Source organism: Rhododendron vialii, chromosome 1a (genome assembly GCF_030253575.1).
Source record: "Rhododendron vialii isolate Sample 1 chromosome 1a, ASM3025357v1".
Classification (NCBI taxonomy): Eukaryota; Viridiplantae; Streptophyta; class Magnoliopsida; order Ericales; family Ericaceae; genus Rhododendron; species Rhododendron vialii.
The window spans coordinates 8,800,936-8,818,879 of NC_080557.1; the positions used below are offsets into that span (position 1 = coordinate 8,800,936).

General features: G+C 37.7%; 2 protein-coding genes and 1 non-coding gene across 4 annotated transcripts; 2 read left to right on the top strand and 1 right to left on the bottom strand.

Annotated features, from left to right (window-relative positions):
• Positions 1-3,474: 3,474 nt before the first annotated feature.
• Positions 3,475-6,681, bottom strand: LOC131334531 (uncharacterized). Of its 2 annotated transcripts, XM_058369600.1 has the most exons (3): positions 5,839-6,636; positions 3,989-4,358; positions 3,475-3,910 (listed from the first exon to the last, which is right to left on the bottom strand). In XM_058369600.1, the coding sequence occupies exons 1-2, from the start codon at positions 6,442-6,444 to the stop codon at positions 3,996-3,998; spliced, it is 969 nt and encodes a 322-aa protein (XP_058225583.1). In that variant the 5' UTR covers positions 6,445-6,636; the 3' UTR covers positions 3,475-3,910; positions 3,989-3,995. The 2 variants fall into 2 exon arrangements, with proteins under 2 accessions (XP_058225583.1, XP_058225574.1); XM_058369591.1 differs by having other exon boundaries at positions 3,475-4,358; positions 5,839-6,681.
• A 5,482-nt stretch (positions 6,682-12,163) lies between these two features.
• LOC131334209 (probable polygalacturonase At1g80170) lies at positions 12,164-17,918 on the top strand. The gene is made up of 10 exons (XM_058369128.1): positions 12,164-12,196; positions 12,493-12,627; positions 12,892-13,029; positions 13,143-13,313; positions 13,414-13,440; positions 14,262-14,469; positions 15,671-15,752; positions 17,024-17,132; positions 17,237-17,353; positions 17,466-17,918. The coding sequence occupies exons 1-10, from the start codon at positions 12,176-12,178 to the stop codon at positions 17,691-17,693; spliced, it is 1,236 nt and encodes a 411-aa protein (XP_058225111.1). The 5' UTR covers positions 12,164-12,175; the 3' UTR covers positions 17,694-17,918.
• LOC131308703 (small nucleolar RNA snoR100) lies at positions 13,804-13,911 on the top strand. The gene has a single exon (XR_009194534.1). It is a non-coding gene; the product is annotated as a small nucleolar RNA snoR100 (small nucleolar RNA).
• Positions 17,919-17,944: the final 26 nt, after the last annotated feature.

The following is a 17,944-nucleotide window of genomic DNA, read 5'->3' on the forward strand; positions in this document are numbered from 1 at the left end:
TTCGTACCGACGGCCCCCGGTGGGCCGTCTTCGGCCACTGGACAGCCGATCCGAGCCGTCCAAAAATTCTAAAAAAAAAACCGATGGGGCCCTCGAGAGAATTAATGACATCCGAGGTATGTAAGGTATTTGATCCGAGCACCCTTTTTTTGTGTATATATATATAAGGTATATATACGAAAAAGGGGTGCTCGGATCAAGTACTCTATACATATTGGATGCCATTGATTCTTGCGCAAGCCCTCTCATTTTTTTTTATAGAATTTTTGGACAGCTCGAATCAGCCGTCCGGTGGCCGGAGACTGCCCACCGGCGGCTGTTGGTTCGAAATCCCTCCCCCTATCGATACATATAGCAAGACTCCCAAAAAAGGTAATTTTTTCTACTTTATTTACTCGCATTCTTTTCCCACACTTGCGGTAGCTTCTTTACTAATCCTCCGTCCCTAAATAAATGTTCGGCGCGCAAAACTAAATTTTATAAAATATGCATATTTTTTATTAAAAAATTTAATTTTTTTCATAATCTAATAGAACTCATTGCTATCTATTGATTTGTGAAAAAAAATTAATTTTTTTAACGAAACAAATGCATCTTTTTGAAGGCCTAATTTTGCTCGCCGAACACTTATTTAAAGACAAAAAAAGTATTTTTTTCGGAACCAAAGTGGCTGTAGTGCATTCCGGTGTAATATGCATGTAATACGACACATGAACCATTGATTTCATCAATCAACGATTGCAACGTGTTTTTTAATTTTAACTATAATAAATATCTTTTATTAGTAAAAAATTATCTTTAATCCGTACCATTAATTGATGACATCGATGCAATCCTATACGCATACTACACAGAAGTGCCCTGCAACTGCCCGGGATGTTATTTTCTCTATTCTCATTAAACAAGATAAAATAATACTCCTACAACTCTCCTCTCTCTCTCTCTCTCTCTCTCTCTCTCGTCTCTCCGAATTCAACAAGTCCAGACTTCACTCATCTCCTGGTTTCAAGCTTCAATCAAAAAACATTTTCAGAAAACAACCCAAAATGAAAGCCTCCTCTTGTCCAAATCACAACCGCGAAACCACCTCCTTCCCCAATTTCTCCACCTTATTCCAACACCCAGCCCACCACCACGACACCACCCTCAACAAGCTCCCAAAAATTGGCCACGGCGACGACACCACCCTTAACAAGAGCCCAAAAACAAACGACACCGAACCCTCCGAAACTTCGCCGTTCAAAGGGATCCTCTCCACATCCCTCTCGGTCAACGAAACGAACGAGAATCACTACCGAATTGTCGGATTTTTTCCCGAATGGGATCAGAAGGACCGAACCCTACCAAAAGGGCCTCCAAGTCCAAATGGGTCCGACAGTAGCGTTTCCGTCGGGTCAAACCAGTTTAGCGGCAACGGTGGAGCACGGCTGTTGCGGGTGAAAAACCTGTTGAAAGCGTGGTGCGACTTAATGAGGAAACAGAGACATCTAGACGACCTGACGGCCCAGGTCGGCGAGCTGAGGAAAGAAAACATGCATATAATCACCAGCGTCAGCGTCGTGACGCAGCAGCTCTTGAACGTTGAAGGTGAGAATTCGATCCTGAGGGCTCAGGTGGTTGAGCTCAGCCACAGGCTGCAGTCTTTGAACGAGATTGTGAGTTCTATGAATATGAGCGGCGGTGGAAATGGGATGTTGGGCACAGAGGAGCCTTACTGCAGTGAGTCCGTTGATGTGCTTGTGAATAATTTTACGGCTTATAATTGTTGGGCACAGAAGAGCCTTACTGCAGTTGAAATTACCTTCTTGCCTTAGTCAGTAATTGCCTAAGTGAGTTTGGTAGGTGAAATTACCCTCTTGTCCTCCCTAAAAAAAAAGGAGCCTTACTGCAGTGAGTCCGTTGATGGGTTTGGATGTCTGTAATTTTTCCTAGGAATAGGAATTTGATTACCAAGAATTAAATTCCTATTAATTCATACCCTAAGTAATTATATTTTGACGTTTAGATTAATTAAGTAATCTTCTCTAAAAAATATTTATTTTGAAAATATCTTAAAAGTCAAATATTTTCTTTTTGTATTGATCGAGCCAGAAATTTAAGATTCTCATGGGAATTAGAGGGATCAGATTACTTTTGTATTCAGGAATATGATTCCTCCTGAATTGGGTGATCAGAATCTCATTCTCATTCTCATTCTTCACAAATATAGAAATGTTAATTTCAGAATCACATTCTGATTTTCTCTAAGATACCTGTCATCTAAACACAGCCTTAAGATAAATTATTGCAAGCTTGAGAGGTAGCCATAATTTATCACCCTAATCCAGCGTGGCCTGGATAAACAAAGAAGGGAGATTAGCTTATACAGGGATTTTGATGGATTCCAAACGGCGCTAAAACAGTCACGTCACTTGTATACACCCTTCAAATACACCATCCAATCGAGCCCTTAGTGTTTTTGTTGTAAAACTTTTTGTTGTACGAGTTTACCCTTGAGAGTTGGGTCAAGAGTGGTGAAACTATAAGAACATTTTATAAAAATACTTTTTTAAAAGGACTTTAAAAAAGGAATACACCAAAGTGATGCTCTATCTTTATATATTAGAAAGGAAAGATTTCAAAATAGCACCTGAACTTTATACTAAATGTCACAGAGACACTTGAATTTAAGTTTATTTCAATTAAACACCTGTACTAACAAAATCCCTAAATTTAGACACCTGAACTTAGGTTTATTTTAATTAAACACATGTACTAACAAAATCCCCAACTTTAGACCCATGCCGTTATACTCCGTCTCAAAAATTGCTGATATGGCATTTCCAACCCGTTTAAGTTGCTCCATTGCACATGTTTCCAACAAGGGACGATGCACCCAAACGAAACCCATCATTAGAAGTATGCCAAGCAGAAAGAAGAACTGAGTTTGGGCAAAAAAATATGGTTTGGAGGAAAAATGATCTTAACCTAATTGATTTCCCTCAATTTCTCTCTCCAGAAGTCTGCATATTGTTCCACCATCTCCCCCACTTCAACCCCAGACCTGAAATCTGCCTATGGGTTTCGTTTGGATACATCATCCATTGTTAGAAACATGTGCAATGAGGCAACTTAAATGGGTTGGAGATGCCGTGTCAGCAATTTTTAGGACGGAGTATAATGGCGGTGGTCTAAATTTGGAGATTTTGTTAGTACATGTGTTTAATTGAAATAAACTTAAATTCAGGTGTCTAAATTTGAAAATTTTGTTAGTACAGGTGTTTAATTGAAATAAACTTAAGTTCAGATATCTCTGCGACATTTGGTGCAAAGTTCAAGTGTCATTTTGAAATTTTTCCTATTAGAAATAGAAAATTAATTAACCAAATGAACCAAAACATCAAATCGAAGACCATTTTCACTGTTCGAGATTGACACGATAGTTCAAAGCACTTACCAGACGCTAGAAAATTCGCTACAGAAAAAGCCCGCGTGTTGTAAGCAACCAATAACACCCATAACTGATTTTTTGTTTGCCATTTTTGTACAATGCATCCGAAAATCAAAAGTGTGGTTTTGAAAGAACAACGAATCAATTTTCCGAAGACATTGAACAAAAACTGGACAAAATTGCAAGCAAATAGACCATAACTTTATCAAAAGTATCTCAGTTCATAAAGCTGATGCTTCTCCCGGTAGTACGGCAAATGCCTCTTGAGCCAGTTTCATCGGGTGCAATATGATTGGCTGAAGTCAGTACCTTCAAATCTCCAGTGAGCAGAAGTAGTGGCACCATCAAGTGCTTGTGTTTCTCGTCGATCTATCAGCCACATGCTTTTCATCGGACCAACGATAAATAGTCGAAGTATGAATAATATCCTTTTTGCTGTTGAGCTATATTTCAATTTCCATTGCAAACAGTCAACAAACACTCCACTTAGTTATTCTGAATAATATCCTTTTTGCTGTTGAGCTATATTTCAATTTCCATTGCAAACAGTCAACAAACACTCCACTTAGTTATTCTTTATGCAGTGTGCATCGGTGCCATGTTGAGTGCAATCGTGGTAACCAACGGTGCGGAGGAAGTCCCTAATCTCGTTCGCGCTGCTATTGCTGGCTTGTAACAAACGCTCATCTTCCTCGTAGATTATGTACGGGGCTTCACCTTTCTTTCTAGATAGTAGCTTGGAGGCTCCCTTCAATACGTGATACTCCCAACCCTGAACATCGATTTTCAGCAGAAGCACGGGCTCAGACTCTGGGATCAGTTCATCGAGAGGAATGGATCTTACTTGAAGTGCAACCTCCTCATTGGACTTGAATGCCATTTTTGCTCCAGTGGCTGAAACTGCACTATTGTCAAGACGGCCGACTAGCTGGCAACATAAGCAAGAATCAACATGAATACGCGAGGAAAATAACTGACTGCAAATTTAGTCCATGAGCTTATATAAAAAATGGACTAAATTTAGTCCAAATTCGAACCAAAACCATCGATTTTCAGCAGCAGCGCAGGCTCAGACTCCATCACGTAGTACATAAGCGCACAAGGGATCAACATGCAAGCCTGATTTGGTATTATTTATTGCCATCATTATTAAGTTTTGTACATGTTCGTTGAGATGACTCTCAAGACCAATATATTAAATTATCGACATAACTGTCTGAGCCATTAGAACGACGCATAGAAGCAATTATTGGATCTCCATGGAAAATATAACTGTGGCCGGGTGAGATAATCTTTTATCAAATGTATGAAAATTTCAAGACAAGATGCATGTTACGAGAGTATCAATGGAAGAGAACCTACAAAACATCTACGACTTGCATTACAGGGCAGAACTGCCTTTGCTGCACATTCCTTCTAGACCGCAAGAAAGTATCACAAAGAGATGACTCCTCCTAAGCAAATCAAGTTTCTACTCAAGATTTGATCCGAGAACAGAACCTTAGACAGCCACAACAAACATAATTCTTTTATGATCAACAAAATGGTTGTCATCAGTCAGCAAAAAAGGTCAACCTTGATTCACTTATTCTCAAGTGGCATAGTATTTGGCTTAATTCAAATTAACTCTAAACTCCACCTTTTCTAAGGTCCACAACATCCGTGAATCTTATAACTTATAAGAGTCACACCAGTAATCATAGCCTAGTGCAGTATTCTACATCTTAATAGAATATGAAGACGAAAATGAACTGTAGAGACAGTGGGGGCTATGGATCTCTTAGGTTGTGTTTGGATCGTGAACTTTTGAAGGGATTTATGAATGAAAAAGCAAACTATAGGGAAAACATTGATCAATGTAGCAGCTTCACTAATTAAATTAATCATCTCCTTCATCTTTCTTTTCTCTTCATTAAAGCCTCCACAAATCTGTGATTTGAACACAATCTTAAGAATATCTAGATCAATCAAAATCAGTGAACATAACAAGCATTGTCCAACAACCAAATCTGTAAAGATTATACATATATATTCCATATACATCTTTCTTTTTCCTTTCCCTCTTCATCAAATGTACACACCTTTATACTGCTCGAAAATGATTTTTCCTGCCATACATTTTTTGACGACACCACCCACACAAATCACTAATCAGTAATCACTGGAACCAATCCTATTGTCTACTAGCAGGTCCGATGTCCAATTAAAACAGCAACCTCATATGATTAAACCTGCAAGAGTTGATAACACGAGTTTCGAACTTGGGGTTGACTTTTATAGTCATACGTGATGCACATTACAACTTCGGATAATTCAATCAAACAAGCCCCAAGTCAACTTCAAACCCATAATTTCAACTGAAACAAAATAAAATAAGCATGTCTCATAGAATTGAACCATCTATATACCTTGTGAAACGTTATATTCCCAAGCCGGTCCGACGCAGCAGCCTCAAAAACAGTAACCAAATCCCCAACCCGATTAAAATAAACCCCATCACAAATCCTCTGCAAGTTCTCAAACACTGGTTCGAAAGCCAAAACCCTAAACCCCATAACCGCCGCAGCAAAAGTAGCCATACCCACATTAGCCCCAACATCCACAAAAATCCCCGTCTTGCCCTCGCCCCTCATCTTCCCCAACACCTCCTGAACCGTAACCGAAATATCGGGTCGCCTGAAGGGCTTCCCCTTGAGGATCCGAACAATGTTCTTGTGGGGCTTCTCGGGCAACGATCCGAGATCCGAGAGGGAGTAGAGGAAAGGGTATTCGAGGCCTTCAACGAGGTTGGCTATTATGGGGTGGGATTGTGGGGTGGTGTAGCAGTTGAAAGGGTGGATGTTGTCAGTGGGGTGGAGGACTAGGGTTTTGAGATTAGGGTTAGGATTGGGGTTTGAGGGGTGGGAGGAGAGGAAGAAGAAGGTGAGGATGAGGAGAGAGAGAGCGAAGAGGAGGAGGAGGGGTTTTGGGGTGAGGAGGTTTGTGGGTTGGTGTTTTTTCCAGGCGTTTGCCATTGGGGAAAGTGAGAGAGGAGAGAGTGGAGGAGTGTTTTCTTGGAAAATTTTTGTGGGTTTTCCGGGAAAATGGAAGATTGGATCTTTGATTTTCCGAAGAACCCAAAAAAAGAAGAAAGATTGGATCTGGATTCTGGAGTATAGATATTTTTCGGGAATGTTTTTCTTCTGGTTCAGGGGATCTGGGGGAGTGTGCTAACGTGCACCTTGTGTTACAGTTGGGAAGTTAGGTACTCCATTTCGCACAGGAGGGATTACTCTAGCACTTTTCTTTTTTTGGAGGTTTGTCCCTATTAAAAAATAAATCGCGTTTGTTAATTTTGCGTCAAATTTTTATTAATTATTAATTTTTCTCGACGAAAAAAACTAGAATATTATATTTTTTTTACTCTTATTCAAATATTTTTGAAAATATCCAATTTTAAGTCAAAAAAGTTGGAAATATTTTCGAAAAAGTGGTTATTTTTCAAAATATTAGGTAAAAGTCATTATTTTTTAATTTTCCAATTCATCTTGGCAAAACGAATCGGAAAACCAAAAAATTCACGCGCAAAACTAACAAACGCGAAAAAATTGAATAAAGACAAACTCAAAAAAAGTTCTTAGTGGAACAACACCTAGAGTATAAAATTATGATCAAAAGCAACAAAAAAAAATTACTAAAGACGAAAAAGTATCAAATAATCTTTCTTTTCTTTTTTGTCTAAAAGTACACAATGAAAAATTGAACAAAAGTTTACAAAAATAAAAATTACCAAAAATAAAATAAAATAAAACTTGAAGTATTCATTGTCATCGGATTTTGTTAACGTATGCCCACTAGGCATATGATAAACACCATGCCCTTGTTCGGTTGTGGGAAATTTAAGTTTCAAACACTAGCCATAAACTCTTCATTTATTGTTTTTGAAAGGATCAATTTTTTTTTGTTTTGGACTGAAATACCCCCATCAAATATACACCTTCCCTCCCAAAAACTTTCGGCTCATTCCTTTCCAAAATTAATTGATTCCTTTTCACCTTCCATGCACCTGACTAGCATCAAAAGTTATTTGAAAAAATAAAAAAACTCATATCAGATATATATTCAATACTTAGATCCTTCATTAGATTGAAATCAACATCCAAAATCATGTACGATTCTTCCGAAAACTTTAATCTAATATTTCAAACAAAAAATTGGGTTCGACTCTACAGTTGTTGAAGTCATTTTTTTCCTTTTATTTGAGAATGTAGCGTTCTCCTTCTCTAGACAGGTAGAGATATTATGGCCGGCACGATTGCAAAGTCCACAATGTTTCTTTCGATTCCCCAACTCTTTCCCACATTTCATTTCTTTTTTGCTTTAGACACCCCTTTGTCTTTGAAATGGGAGGGCAATCAACAAAACAATCTGTATCAATTCCATTATTAACATTGTCTTCAATCTCAAAATTTTCCAAGGTTAATTAGGAGATTTGAATCATTCAACAGACGCATTTCTTTTCCACTTAATAATGCTTCACGACACCAGCGAGGTGATAGATACGTCGGTGGAATTCTGTAGCAATCTTTGTGAAGAAATATACTTAGAATGTGACAGCAAAGGATGCCCCAAAATTCAAAGTGCTTCCATGTACAGGTGGCCTTCTCACCATCCCACAAGACCTTGTGCTTTTGACTACACTTGTCCTTATAATATTGCAACGCAATAAATTGTGGATGCATGTCAAAAGTCCAAGGAATGTGAAAAGGCAAAAAAAAAAATGAACGGGCCAAATGAATTGTGGAGGGAAAAAAGAAAAACTATTTGAATACACAAACCTTTACCCGGCCAGTTGTCCACTGGAGGTTCATTTGATTGGGAAAAAGGAACCAATTAATTTTGGGAGGGAATGGCCGAATTTTTTTGGAAGGGAAGGTGTATATTTGATGGGGGTATTTCAGTCCAAAACAAAAAAAAAGTTGATCCTTTCAAAAATAATAAATGAAGATTTTATGACTAATATTTGAAACTTAGATTTTTCATAAAAAAATAAAGAATAAAGAAGAATATATAGTATTCATCATATGCCTAAAGGGAATACGCTAACAAAACCCAAATCTCATTTATAATCAGAAGTCTATGATGTTTTAGTTGACCAGTACTAGTATTTAATTAAGGACACACCCACTCACACACCCAAACACACACCCGCACTCACATGAGTGGTGGGTCCCACACACACTATACACTGTATAGTGTGTGTGGGACCCACCACTCATGTGAGTGCGGGTGTGTGTTTGGGTGTGTGAGTGGGTGTGTCCCTAGAATTATTGTTTAATTAAGCCGTCAATAGCTAGCTGGTTTCTCAGGTGAACTTGTTAGCACTAATTGCCTTTCCAACAAACAAAACTAAACAACATTAAATGCATGATGATAGAGAATGTAGTTTTAAGATTTTGTACAAGATTTTTATGCGATGGAATTTTTGCACTAAAAAAATAATTTTGACATTATCACTACGCTAGTATTTAAATAAATTAAATAAAGGACACAACTTCTTCCAGTCCCGTTTTCAGCAAGCAGTTCGCCACATAGGATCATTACTCAATCATCTGAGTCGTCCTTCTTGTATAGGGATCGTTGAAGAAAACGTCCACGTCAAAATTCAAGTTGATCGAATACCCGTTACCACCTTGTCAAAATACTCTTCTTCTTTTTTTTTTTTGTCATTCTTTAATCTTAATCTCCTCTATCCTAGGAGATTTGGAGAGGGATGAATGTTCACGGGAATCGAACCCTGCCCATGTACATGAGAGTATAAGGGTGGTACCAACTGCACTGCACTCCACTCTACCTACCTCTGTCGGAATACTCTAGTCATATAAAAGTGTTTCAACGAGATGATAATCACTTTGTTTGGTTCTCCTCTCAGAAATAATCTCTCCAAAATTTTTGACTGTTTCGTTATTCGTGTTTTTTTGTCTTTATAGTAATTTTTTGTCAATTTTTTTACTTATTTGTTACTTTTTGGATGTACATATCGTACATCTATTTAAAAAGTAAAAGAGTTTGTTAAAATGTTAAAAAAATTTACTAAAGACAAAAAAGTACGCAAACCCGTAAAACTTTTTTATCTCAAAACTGCAAATCAAACACAGTGTAATATAATATAATACATACAAATGACTTTATGCAAACTAGTGTTTCAATAAATGCAAACGGTTGTAGATCACGACTTTTACTTATAAATCGTTCTTATTACAGTAATTAAGTGTGTAATTTGGTTAGGATCTGCCTTTGAGTAATTCAGTTACAATAAGCTACAAGGAGGAAATAAATTTGTTCAAATTCAAATGCAATCTCAAATTCGATAGATCCTGTACTTCAAATGCTACTTAATTTAGCTCAAGTTGGTTGCGGACTTCACATGGTCACTTCACCCACTTTTACATAATCACGAGTATGACTGATGGGTTTGGCTCCGGTGCCTAGTTTGACACGACTTTTCTTTATTTTTATTTTGTTTCGTTGTACTTAATTAATTTTCGTATTAATATAACTGGGGTTAATCTTGTTCAGTTGTTCAAAAAAAAAAAAAGACTAGTTAATTGAGTCATTTTTTTCTTCACGAAAAGGACTTCAAAATAAAATCAAAACGTACAAGCGGCCATTCTTTCAAATTCAAATTCGAGCCAAAATACAGGATTACAATATCTTAGAAGATTATGAGGTGCGTAAATTGGGTCTCGGACACCCCCTCACAACATAAATTTACTCTCCAGATTATGGCAGTTTTCGATTAGTTCGGATTTTACTGTGTCCTCAACAACTTTCATGAACAATTTACACATATCTAACAATATTTATTCGCATTTTGAAGCACCTTTTAAGATGCAATTAACGATATAAGTTGTGGCATAAAGTTAACGAACTTAAATGTGGTTTGTTATTCATAAAAATAGTGAATTTAAAGAAGGGTTTTTTTACCGGCAATTATCATTTATCGCAGTTGTGCTCAACTTTTCCCAATTCAACTATATAGATTTGGCTCAGCCAATGTGATCTGACAATGTCAAATAATTGATATTGATTCAAAGGTTTTTAGATTTCTTTGATGAACCCCTTGCACAGCGCGTGTTATTAGGACTTATTAAAGGGCAACAGTAACATCGGAAACAACCGAATTCGTCAAATAATTGGTTATTGTTCTTCGATTTTGCTTGAAATTACCATAAATCAAAGTGTAAAATGGAAAAATTAGAAGAAAAATGATTATCACAATCTTCTGAAAATTAGAAGAAATCATAATTTTTAAGTCAAAGTTTAATACTAGATTACACAAAGTACTTGTTATTAACTCTACCCAAAGAAATTGGTTATCATTTGGCGAATTCGTTTGTTTGTAATTTGTTGTACCTTTGTGTGTAATTTTCAGCACTAAATGACAGATTTAATTTGGAACGCATTTACAAAAAAAAAAAAGTGGAGTGCAAATATTATTTGCCCCCTCCAGACTTCTAGTTTCCGGGTAGAAGTAACAATGATAAAAAAAAAGAAGAAGAAAGAACAATAAGAAGGGTAGAAGTAATAAATAATCATCTTCTTATGATTCTTGGAGTGTGTTTGGATTAAGATACTTGGAGGGACTTGCAAAGGGAAAAGAAAGACGTAAAAAAAAACTAGGCCCGTTCCGTTAAGGAAAATAAGAGTACTAGCTTGTTTTTTGAATTAAAAATAATGTATTGTGAGAGAATTACCGTCTCGTAAGAACCTTAGTTGAACGGAGAAATTTGTTCTCTTTGGAAATTTACGATCCAAAAACTGATGTAGTAGTTAAGAGAGCGAATAAGATAGCTTTGGGTAGCAATGCTACGGTGAGGAGTAGACCTAAATTGATATTAGATGCCGTTGTGCGAAAAGATATGAGTATAATAGATTTGTGTGAACAAGTGGCCCGCTTAACAGAGCTCAATAAAGGAAAATGATTCATATAGCCGACCCCAAGTAATTAGGACATAAGACTCGATTTGGTTTGAAAATTTACGATCCAAAAACTGAAATACAACTCTTAGAAAAACCCAAATGGCACATCCATTCTGGTAACTTTGTCAACTCCTCGTGATACTACTATAAACAGACACAGGCAAATTGGAAAATATACCCTTTTATCTTCTTGATCATTGCTAACTCTTGCGCAAATAGGATCTATAAACGAGCTGAACAAACTGAGTAGTGAATTGTTCATTTTCAGTTTGAAAGTTTTACGAGCCTCAAAATATGTTATTCAATGACTTGTTTGTTGGGCGAGCCGATCACGAAACATTTGAACTTCTAACTGAAGAAGCCGAGTAGTAGACTAGCTAGTAGCTTGTTCAACCTTGATACGAAAGCTTAAGAAGTTTTGCAAAAAAAGTCAAAGCAAAGCTTGGTTTCCTGTGTAAAAATCCATCTCAAATGAGCTTGTAACAAACGAACACGACCCGAACTCGAGTAATTTGCTTCGTTCATTGTTAAAAGTGCTTGCCTCTCGGGGTATCATCTACACTTATAGCTATAGACCAGTGCCCACAATTTTCTCTCTGCCATTGGCATTCCTTCAACCAAACCATTCTCCTACTAACTACTGTGTATAAATCCAACATTTTGTTACACTATCTTTTTGTGATGCATTGCTGAAATCTCCTAAAATATTTGCCACATCCCCAAGTATAAGTACCGCTGCATTCTCTGTCTATCATCCTCCATATAAGAGAGAGAGAGAGAGAGATGATGCACAAGCCTAGCTTTGTAAAATTTCCATTTTCCTCCTCTCTCTTTTTTTCTTACTTCTATTTCCGAAAATCGCTTAAGAAACTATTGCAAAGACATGATAAATTACCTCCTTATATAGTTCATAATGGAAACTTATACTTGGAATCAATCCTTGGCTTTTCAATGGCATTTAATTTGCTTTTTTTTTTTTTGCCATTTGTTTTTGTAGATGAACTGCAGCATTTATCTTTGTTACGCCATTTTTCGGTCTTCAAAATTAATGGTGAATCACAATGAAGCTAAAGCTCATATCCATGACTTTTTGTTTGCAGGAGATCTTTGCTTTCATTTTGAGTCTCGGCCTGATTTCTTCCGAATTCGGTTGCTCGAATGCCTACGGGACTGCAAACATCTTCAATGTGTTAGATTATGGAGCTGTGGGAAATAGCATTACTGATGACTCTCAAGTAATCCCCTTTCCAGTTTTTTTTTTCCCCGTCAATTCCGAAGTAATCCTTATTTCCCTGTTTTTCACTACGATTTGGTTGAATTTTGCGAAGGGAAAAGAAAAGAAAAGGAAATTTGGGATATACCCAAACGCCACGTCCCGTCCTTAGTTTCTTTTCCTTCCAGAATTCTTTTAAAATTCACGATCCAAACACAGCCTTAATGCGTTTCACTGAGGAAATTACAAGAGTAGTAAACAGTTCAAATGTTTTCACTTATTTCAGGCATTTCTGAAGGCATGGAAAGCTGCATGTAGCACACCAACAGGCACCCCTAAAGTGGCCATTCCACCAAATAAGTCATTTCTACTGAATCCAGCTCTCTTTCGCGGTCCATGCAGGGCTAAAAACATCGATTTCGAGGTAAATTTATTCTCTCTGTTTCGTGAAAAACCGTATAATCAGCGAATCGTACCAAAGTCGAATATTTTCTTCCTTCCTTCTTCTCGGCTTCTCCTTCCGAAATTTCCCTTCAGATTTCCGGGACGATTCTGGCACCAAAGTCCCCAACCGTATGGAACCGGCTCGATGCAAGTCAGTGGCTAGCGTTTAGTGGCGTGACCGGACTCAACGTGTATGGCATGGGCGCGATCGACGGAAGAGGAAACGGTTGGTGGGATCAATCATGCAGATATCGCCCTCAGCTGGTACATTTTCAAGCCTCTCAGAATAGCAACTAGTAACTAGAATACCTCTGCCATAGCCTTTTCTGACATTTCTTTCACTTGTTATAAATTTTTTTTGCAGAATGGATGTACTAAATTGGCCCCAACTGTAAGTAGAGATTCATTATTGACTTTCCTGATTCTGAAAAGAAAAGAACAAAGAAAAATCATTGAGGGTCCAGATTTAAATTGGTGCTTTATAGTAGTAGGTACCAACTCCAGTAAATAAGTCTCATTCATTCATTGATTTTTCTTTGGAATTTTTTTTGAACTGAGTTAAGTCGTTGGATTGTATCCAATGTTTTTGCACGGTATCAAAGCGAGGCTCATTTCATTCCATGTTTCAAAAAATAAGTCACATCCCAAAATGACGGATTTTACAAAAAAAAAAAAAGGCTTCACGATAGTAGACCTCTAACGGTTGCTCGTAAGGAAATGCTAAACATTAGTAATATAATTTCGTACCATGAATGACTGAAGGAAGCATGGTAATGTGCTCAAAAATTAATTTGGGTCTCTAGGCTTGCCCTCTTTGATACCTTTCGGCTTTGATTTGGGAGCATGGTTCCGCAACAAAACGTCCATTTAGCTCCTCGGTTCTTGGAGTTAAAGGGGGGCCACTATTTCAGTGAATTCTGAGAGCAGCTAGTATGTGCATATATTGCCAAAAGCTAGGTCTGTCTCTAATCCTCCTCCGCCCATACCCCCAATGATTAGAGATTAGATGAGTTCTGTTGTTGTTGTGTTGTATAATTTCGTACCACATTGGTTGAGTACTGATTGAGTGATCACTCAATATAAGCGAGATTTTCTCCGCTAAAGAATTTGAAATTTACGATCAAATCGAAAGTTTCTATAGAGTGAGCCGCAAAATTTGAATTTCAAGATCAATGGTTGCTCATTGATGAATTGTTGCCATGTTTTGCATAGGCCTTGAAGTTCATTTCATGCAATGAGAGCAGTCTCAGAAGTGTTCATTTCATCGACAGCCCACAGACTCATGTCCTTGTACTGGGTTGCAATTTTTTTGATGTCAACAATGTGACAATCCAATCCCCTGAAAACAGCCCCAACACTGATGGCATTCACATCCAGTTCTCTCACCATCTCACCATCAGTTACACCAACATAGCCTCTGGTAAAATAACATGCATTCGTTCCGTATTGTCTTCGCACTAGTCTACTTTATCCTACCGTACCGAGCCAGGTTTTTTATTCAGAGGGAGGGAAAAAAATCTTAGGTAGATCGAATTAAAACAGTTCTAACCCGAAATCATTAGGGCATAAAGTCTGGCATAAACATCCGTAGAGTGGTGTTCTCAGGGGAGAGAAAGATAGAAGGAGAAGAAATTGATTTGATGTTAATAGAGAGGGAGAGCAGGGCTGAAGGGTACAAAAGAGAAAAAAATGAGGAAACAGAAGGGCTGGTGAGAGTTGTGATGTGAAATCGAAAATTAGGCAAATACACAACAGGGTTTAGAAGGGAATAAAAACTAATGGGAGGGCCACATTGTAAAATTAACAGGGTTTATTTCATTATCTTGTTTGTTTTCTTTTGGTAACATTTTCTTTGAAAATTTAATTAATTTGAGTTAATTTTACCTTACACTTCAAATTCTTGATAAATCTTGATTCGTAATAATAATGGATCCATGTCTTCTAGTTCATAGTACGGGAAAAAAAATGCAAGTATCCGTATTAAGGGTCATCATTTAGCTCGAAGACCCATGACCCGCTCGAAGCCCATCAGGTCCGAGTCCGTCCAACAGGCGGGCTAGCCCAGTCCGAAGTTTTAATGGGTCAAGCTTGGGCCTTTGAATTTTTACTCAGCCCGCCTGTCGGCCTGGCTCATGAGTCCGCCCTTGAGACCCACCCACTGCAAGCCCGAATATCTCCTTGTTTTTTGGAAAAAATAATTTATTGTTTTCAAGTTGTCTATCCATTTAAGGACCAAGAAACCAACTTTGGGGAGTTTTAAAAACTGTCTATACACAAACAGTGTGTACATGTAAAAAAACCCAACTTTTGAGGCAATTTTTGAATTCTGACCATTGTGAGTTGGTCCGCTCAAATGCTGGCCCGCCGGCCTACCTGATCCTTCGCCCGCCAGCCCGTTGATTGGGTTAAGCCCGTGGGTGGGCCTGGGCTTTAAGTTTTCAAAGACAGCCCGACCCGCGAAAAAATAAAAACCCACTAAGCCAAGCTCGTGGGTGGGCTTGGATAGTGACTTGGTGGACTGAGCCGGCCCGACCCGATGATGACCCTTAATCCGTATGTATGAATTTTAAGATTGTAATCCATAGTTAATTAATGGTGGGGTCTTTTGTGGTCAACAACAGGTGATGATTGTGTTTCTATTGGAGATTTCACCTCTCATCTTAGCATAACCAATGTGAACTGTGGACCTGGTCATGGTATAAGGTTTGCCCCTTTCCTTTTTGAATTGCTTCGCATATGCATCAATCAACAAACAAGACATTCGCCATTGGATTCTAGTCCTGTCGTGGGGCGTTTGGAATTCATGGCTATAGATAGCCTCGGAAACCCCTTGTGCACTAACCTAGTAACATCCTGTTAATCCTTACTGATTTATACAATATTGACATACACACACACACACAAAAAAACAAAGATTTTCAAGATCAATAATGAAATAACTAAACCAACAACTATGTACTGGTCATTGCACATGAAGGTTGGCTACCAAATTTCATATCCCTCCCGGATTTGAATCACCAACTTATCGAAAAGCTCAAGCTATTAAAGAGGTAGGTAACTTAATTGGAGTTTTTTTCACGATATATTCTCAACACGCCTCCTCATGTGTAATACTCTCTTAGGCTAAATATGTGCAAATAATTAATAACCAGTGACGTTCGAACACATGACTTATTGTTGGTCTGATATCATATTAAATTATTGGCCACCAACTCATTTAAAAGCTTAAATAGTTACATATATGTGAGTAACTTATTTATTTGTTTTTATAAATTAAATCCACGACCCTAATTTGTTTATACAAAACTGCACAGAGTAGTCGCATTCCTAACCCACAGAGCATAGAGCTGTAGGGTCCACACAGCTGTGAGTATTTGATGTAGGACAAAAATGAAGAGTTTTTGTATTTTATTTTTATTGTTTTAGAATAAGAATTTGACTAGGAATATTTTCGTTTATATTAGAATTATTAACTTTCCGTATTCGGTTTGATTTTGATTTTTGCCTTTATTAGGATTCTTGGTCTACAAGAATTAAGATTTTATTTTAATTAATTAAGAAATATGTTTTATTTAATGCCGCTTGTTTTGGCATGATTTATTATTTCTTTTACAGTAGGATTTCTAGGGTTAGGGTCTTATAAAAAGAGCTGTAACCTATTCAATTATTCAACTTTTAAACTTTTATAACTTTTATCAATAATATTGCAGAGATTTTCTCTTTCTTTCTTGTGCGCAAGAATTGCTCGTTGCGACGAGTTGTTTATCTCGTTTGGACTAGTACGCTAACTAGTCTCTCGTGAATTCCGCCGCGTCAGTATTTTGTTTTAGTAGCAAAAATGGAAACCTAAAAACCAATTGGTCATATTTTCCAAATCTCCGATTTTTAGTGTTGTGCTAATCATACTAAATTGCTACTAATTGCTTTGTTCACATAATTTATCCACTTTTGTGATCCTCCTCTGCCCATAACAGCATTGGAAGCTTAGGCAAGGATGGCAACTTTGTGCAAGTAGAGAACATCCATGTGAGCAATTCTTTCTTCAAGGGAACAACCAATGGAGCTCGGATCAAGACATGGCAGGTTTGAAGAATGACTTGTCTCGTAAAGAAAAAAAATAAGTACTTAGTAAAACATAAGAACTTGGAACGGGGCCTAATTTCACACTTTTTTGTCACTTGTAAAAGGTTGGGAAGGGCTACGTTCGGAATGTCATGTTCGAAAACCTTCACTTCGACTCGGTGCAGAACCCGGTGATCATCGATCAAAACTACTGCGACGTTAGGGGCGCGTGCCAGGAACTGGTAATCCAAACAAGAACGATAAAAAGCTAATCTCGTTGATCTTATTTCTCTTGATGGAGCGAAAACTTATCCGAGGTTTGGACTTTGATGGGTTTTTTTTTTTTTTTTTAAGACGACCGGAGTTCAAGTGAGCCAGGTCACGTACAGGGGCTTTGACGGGACATCAAGCACCGATGTAGCAATTAATCTCAACTGCAGCCAGGCTGTTCCGTGCACTGGAATTTCTATGGAGTCGATAAACCTCGTTGCAGCCGGTGTTGGAAGGCAAGTAATTGCCGATTGTGGAAATGCTCATGGGAAAGAAACAAGAGTTGTACCTGGCCCCTGTTTGCAGAACTGATACAGACGTGATCGTGCGATTATCGATGCATTGCGATAGAGAGACGAGAGTAATTTTTTACGGAATAAAAACCCGTGCTACAACCGTAGATTCTTCCATGAAATATCTTGGTTGGTTGCACTGAAATCATAGGAAAAAGGAAAGAACAGCTCAAAATTGCTGTTGTTCTTGATTAGGGTATTCTCTCTAAATCTAGTCGTTAAACAGTTCGTTCTGATTTTAAAAGTTTCTCTAAGAAGATTACTTCCTCT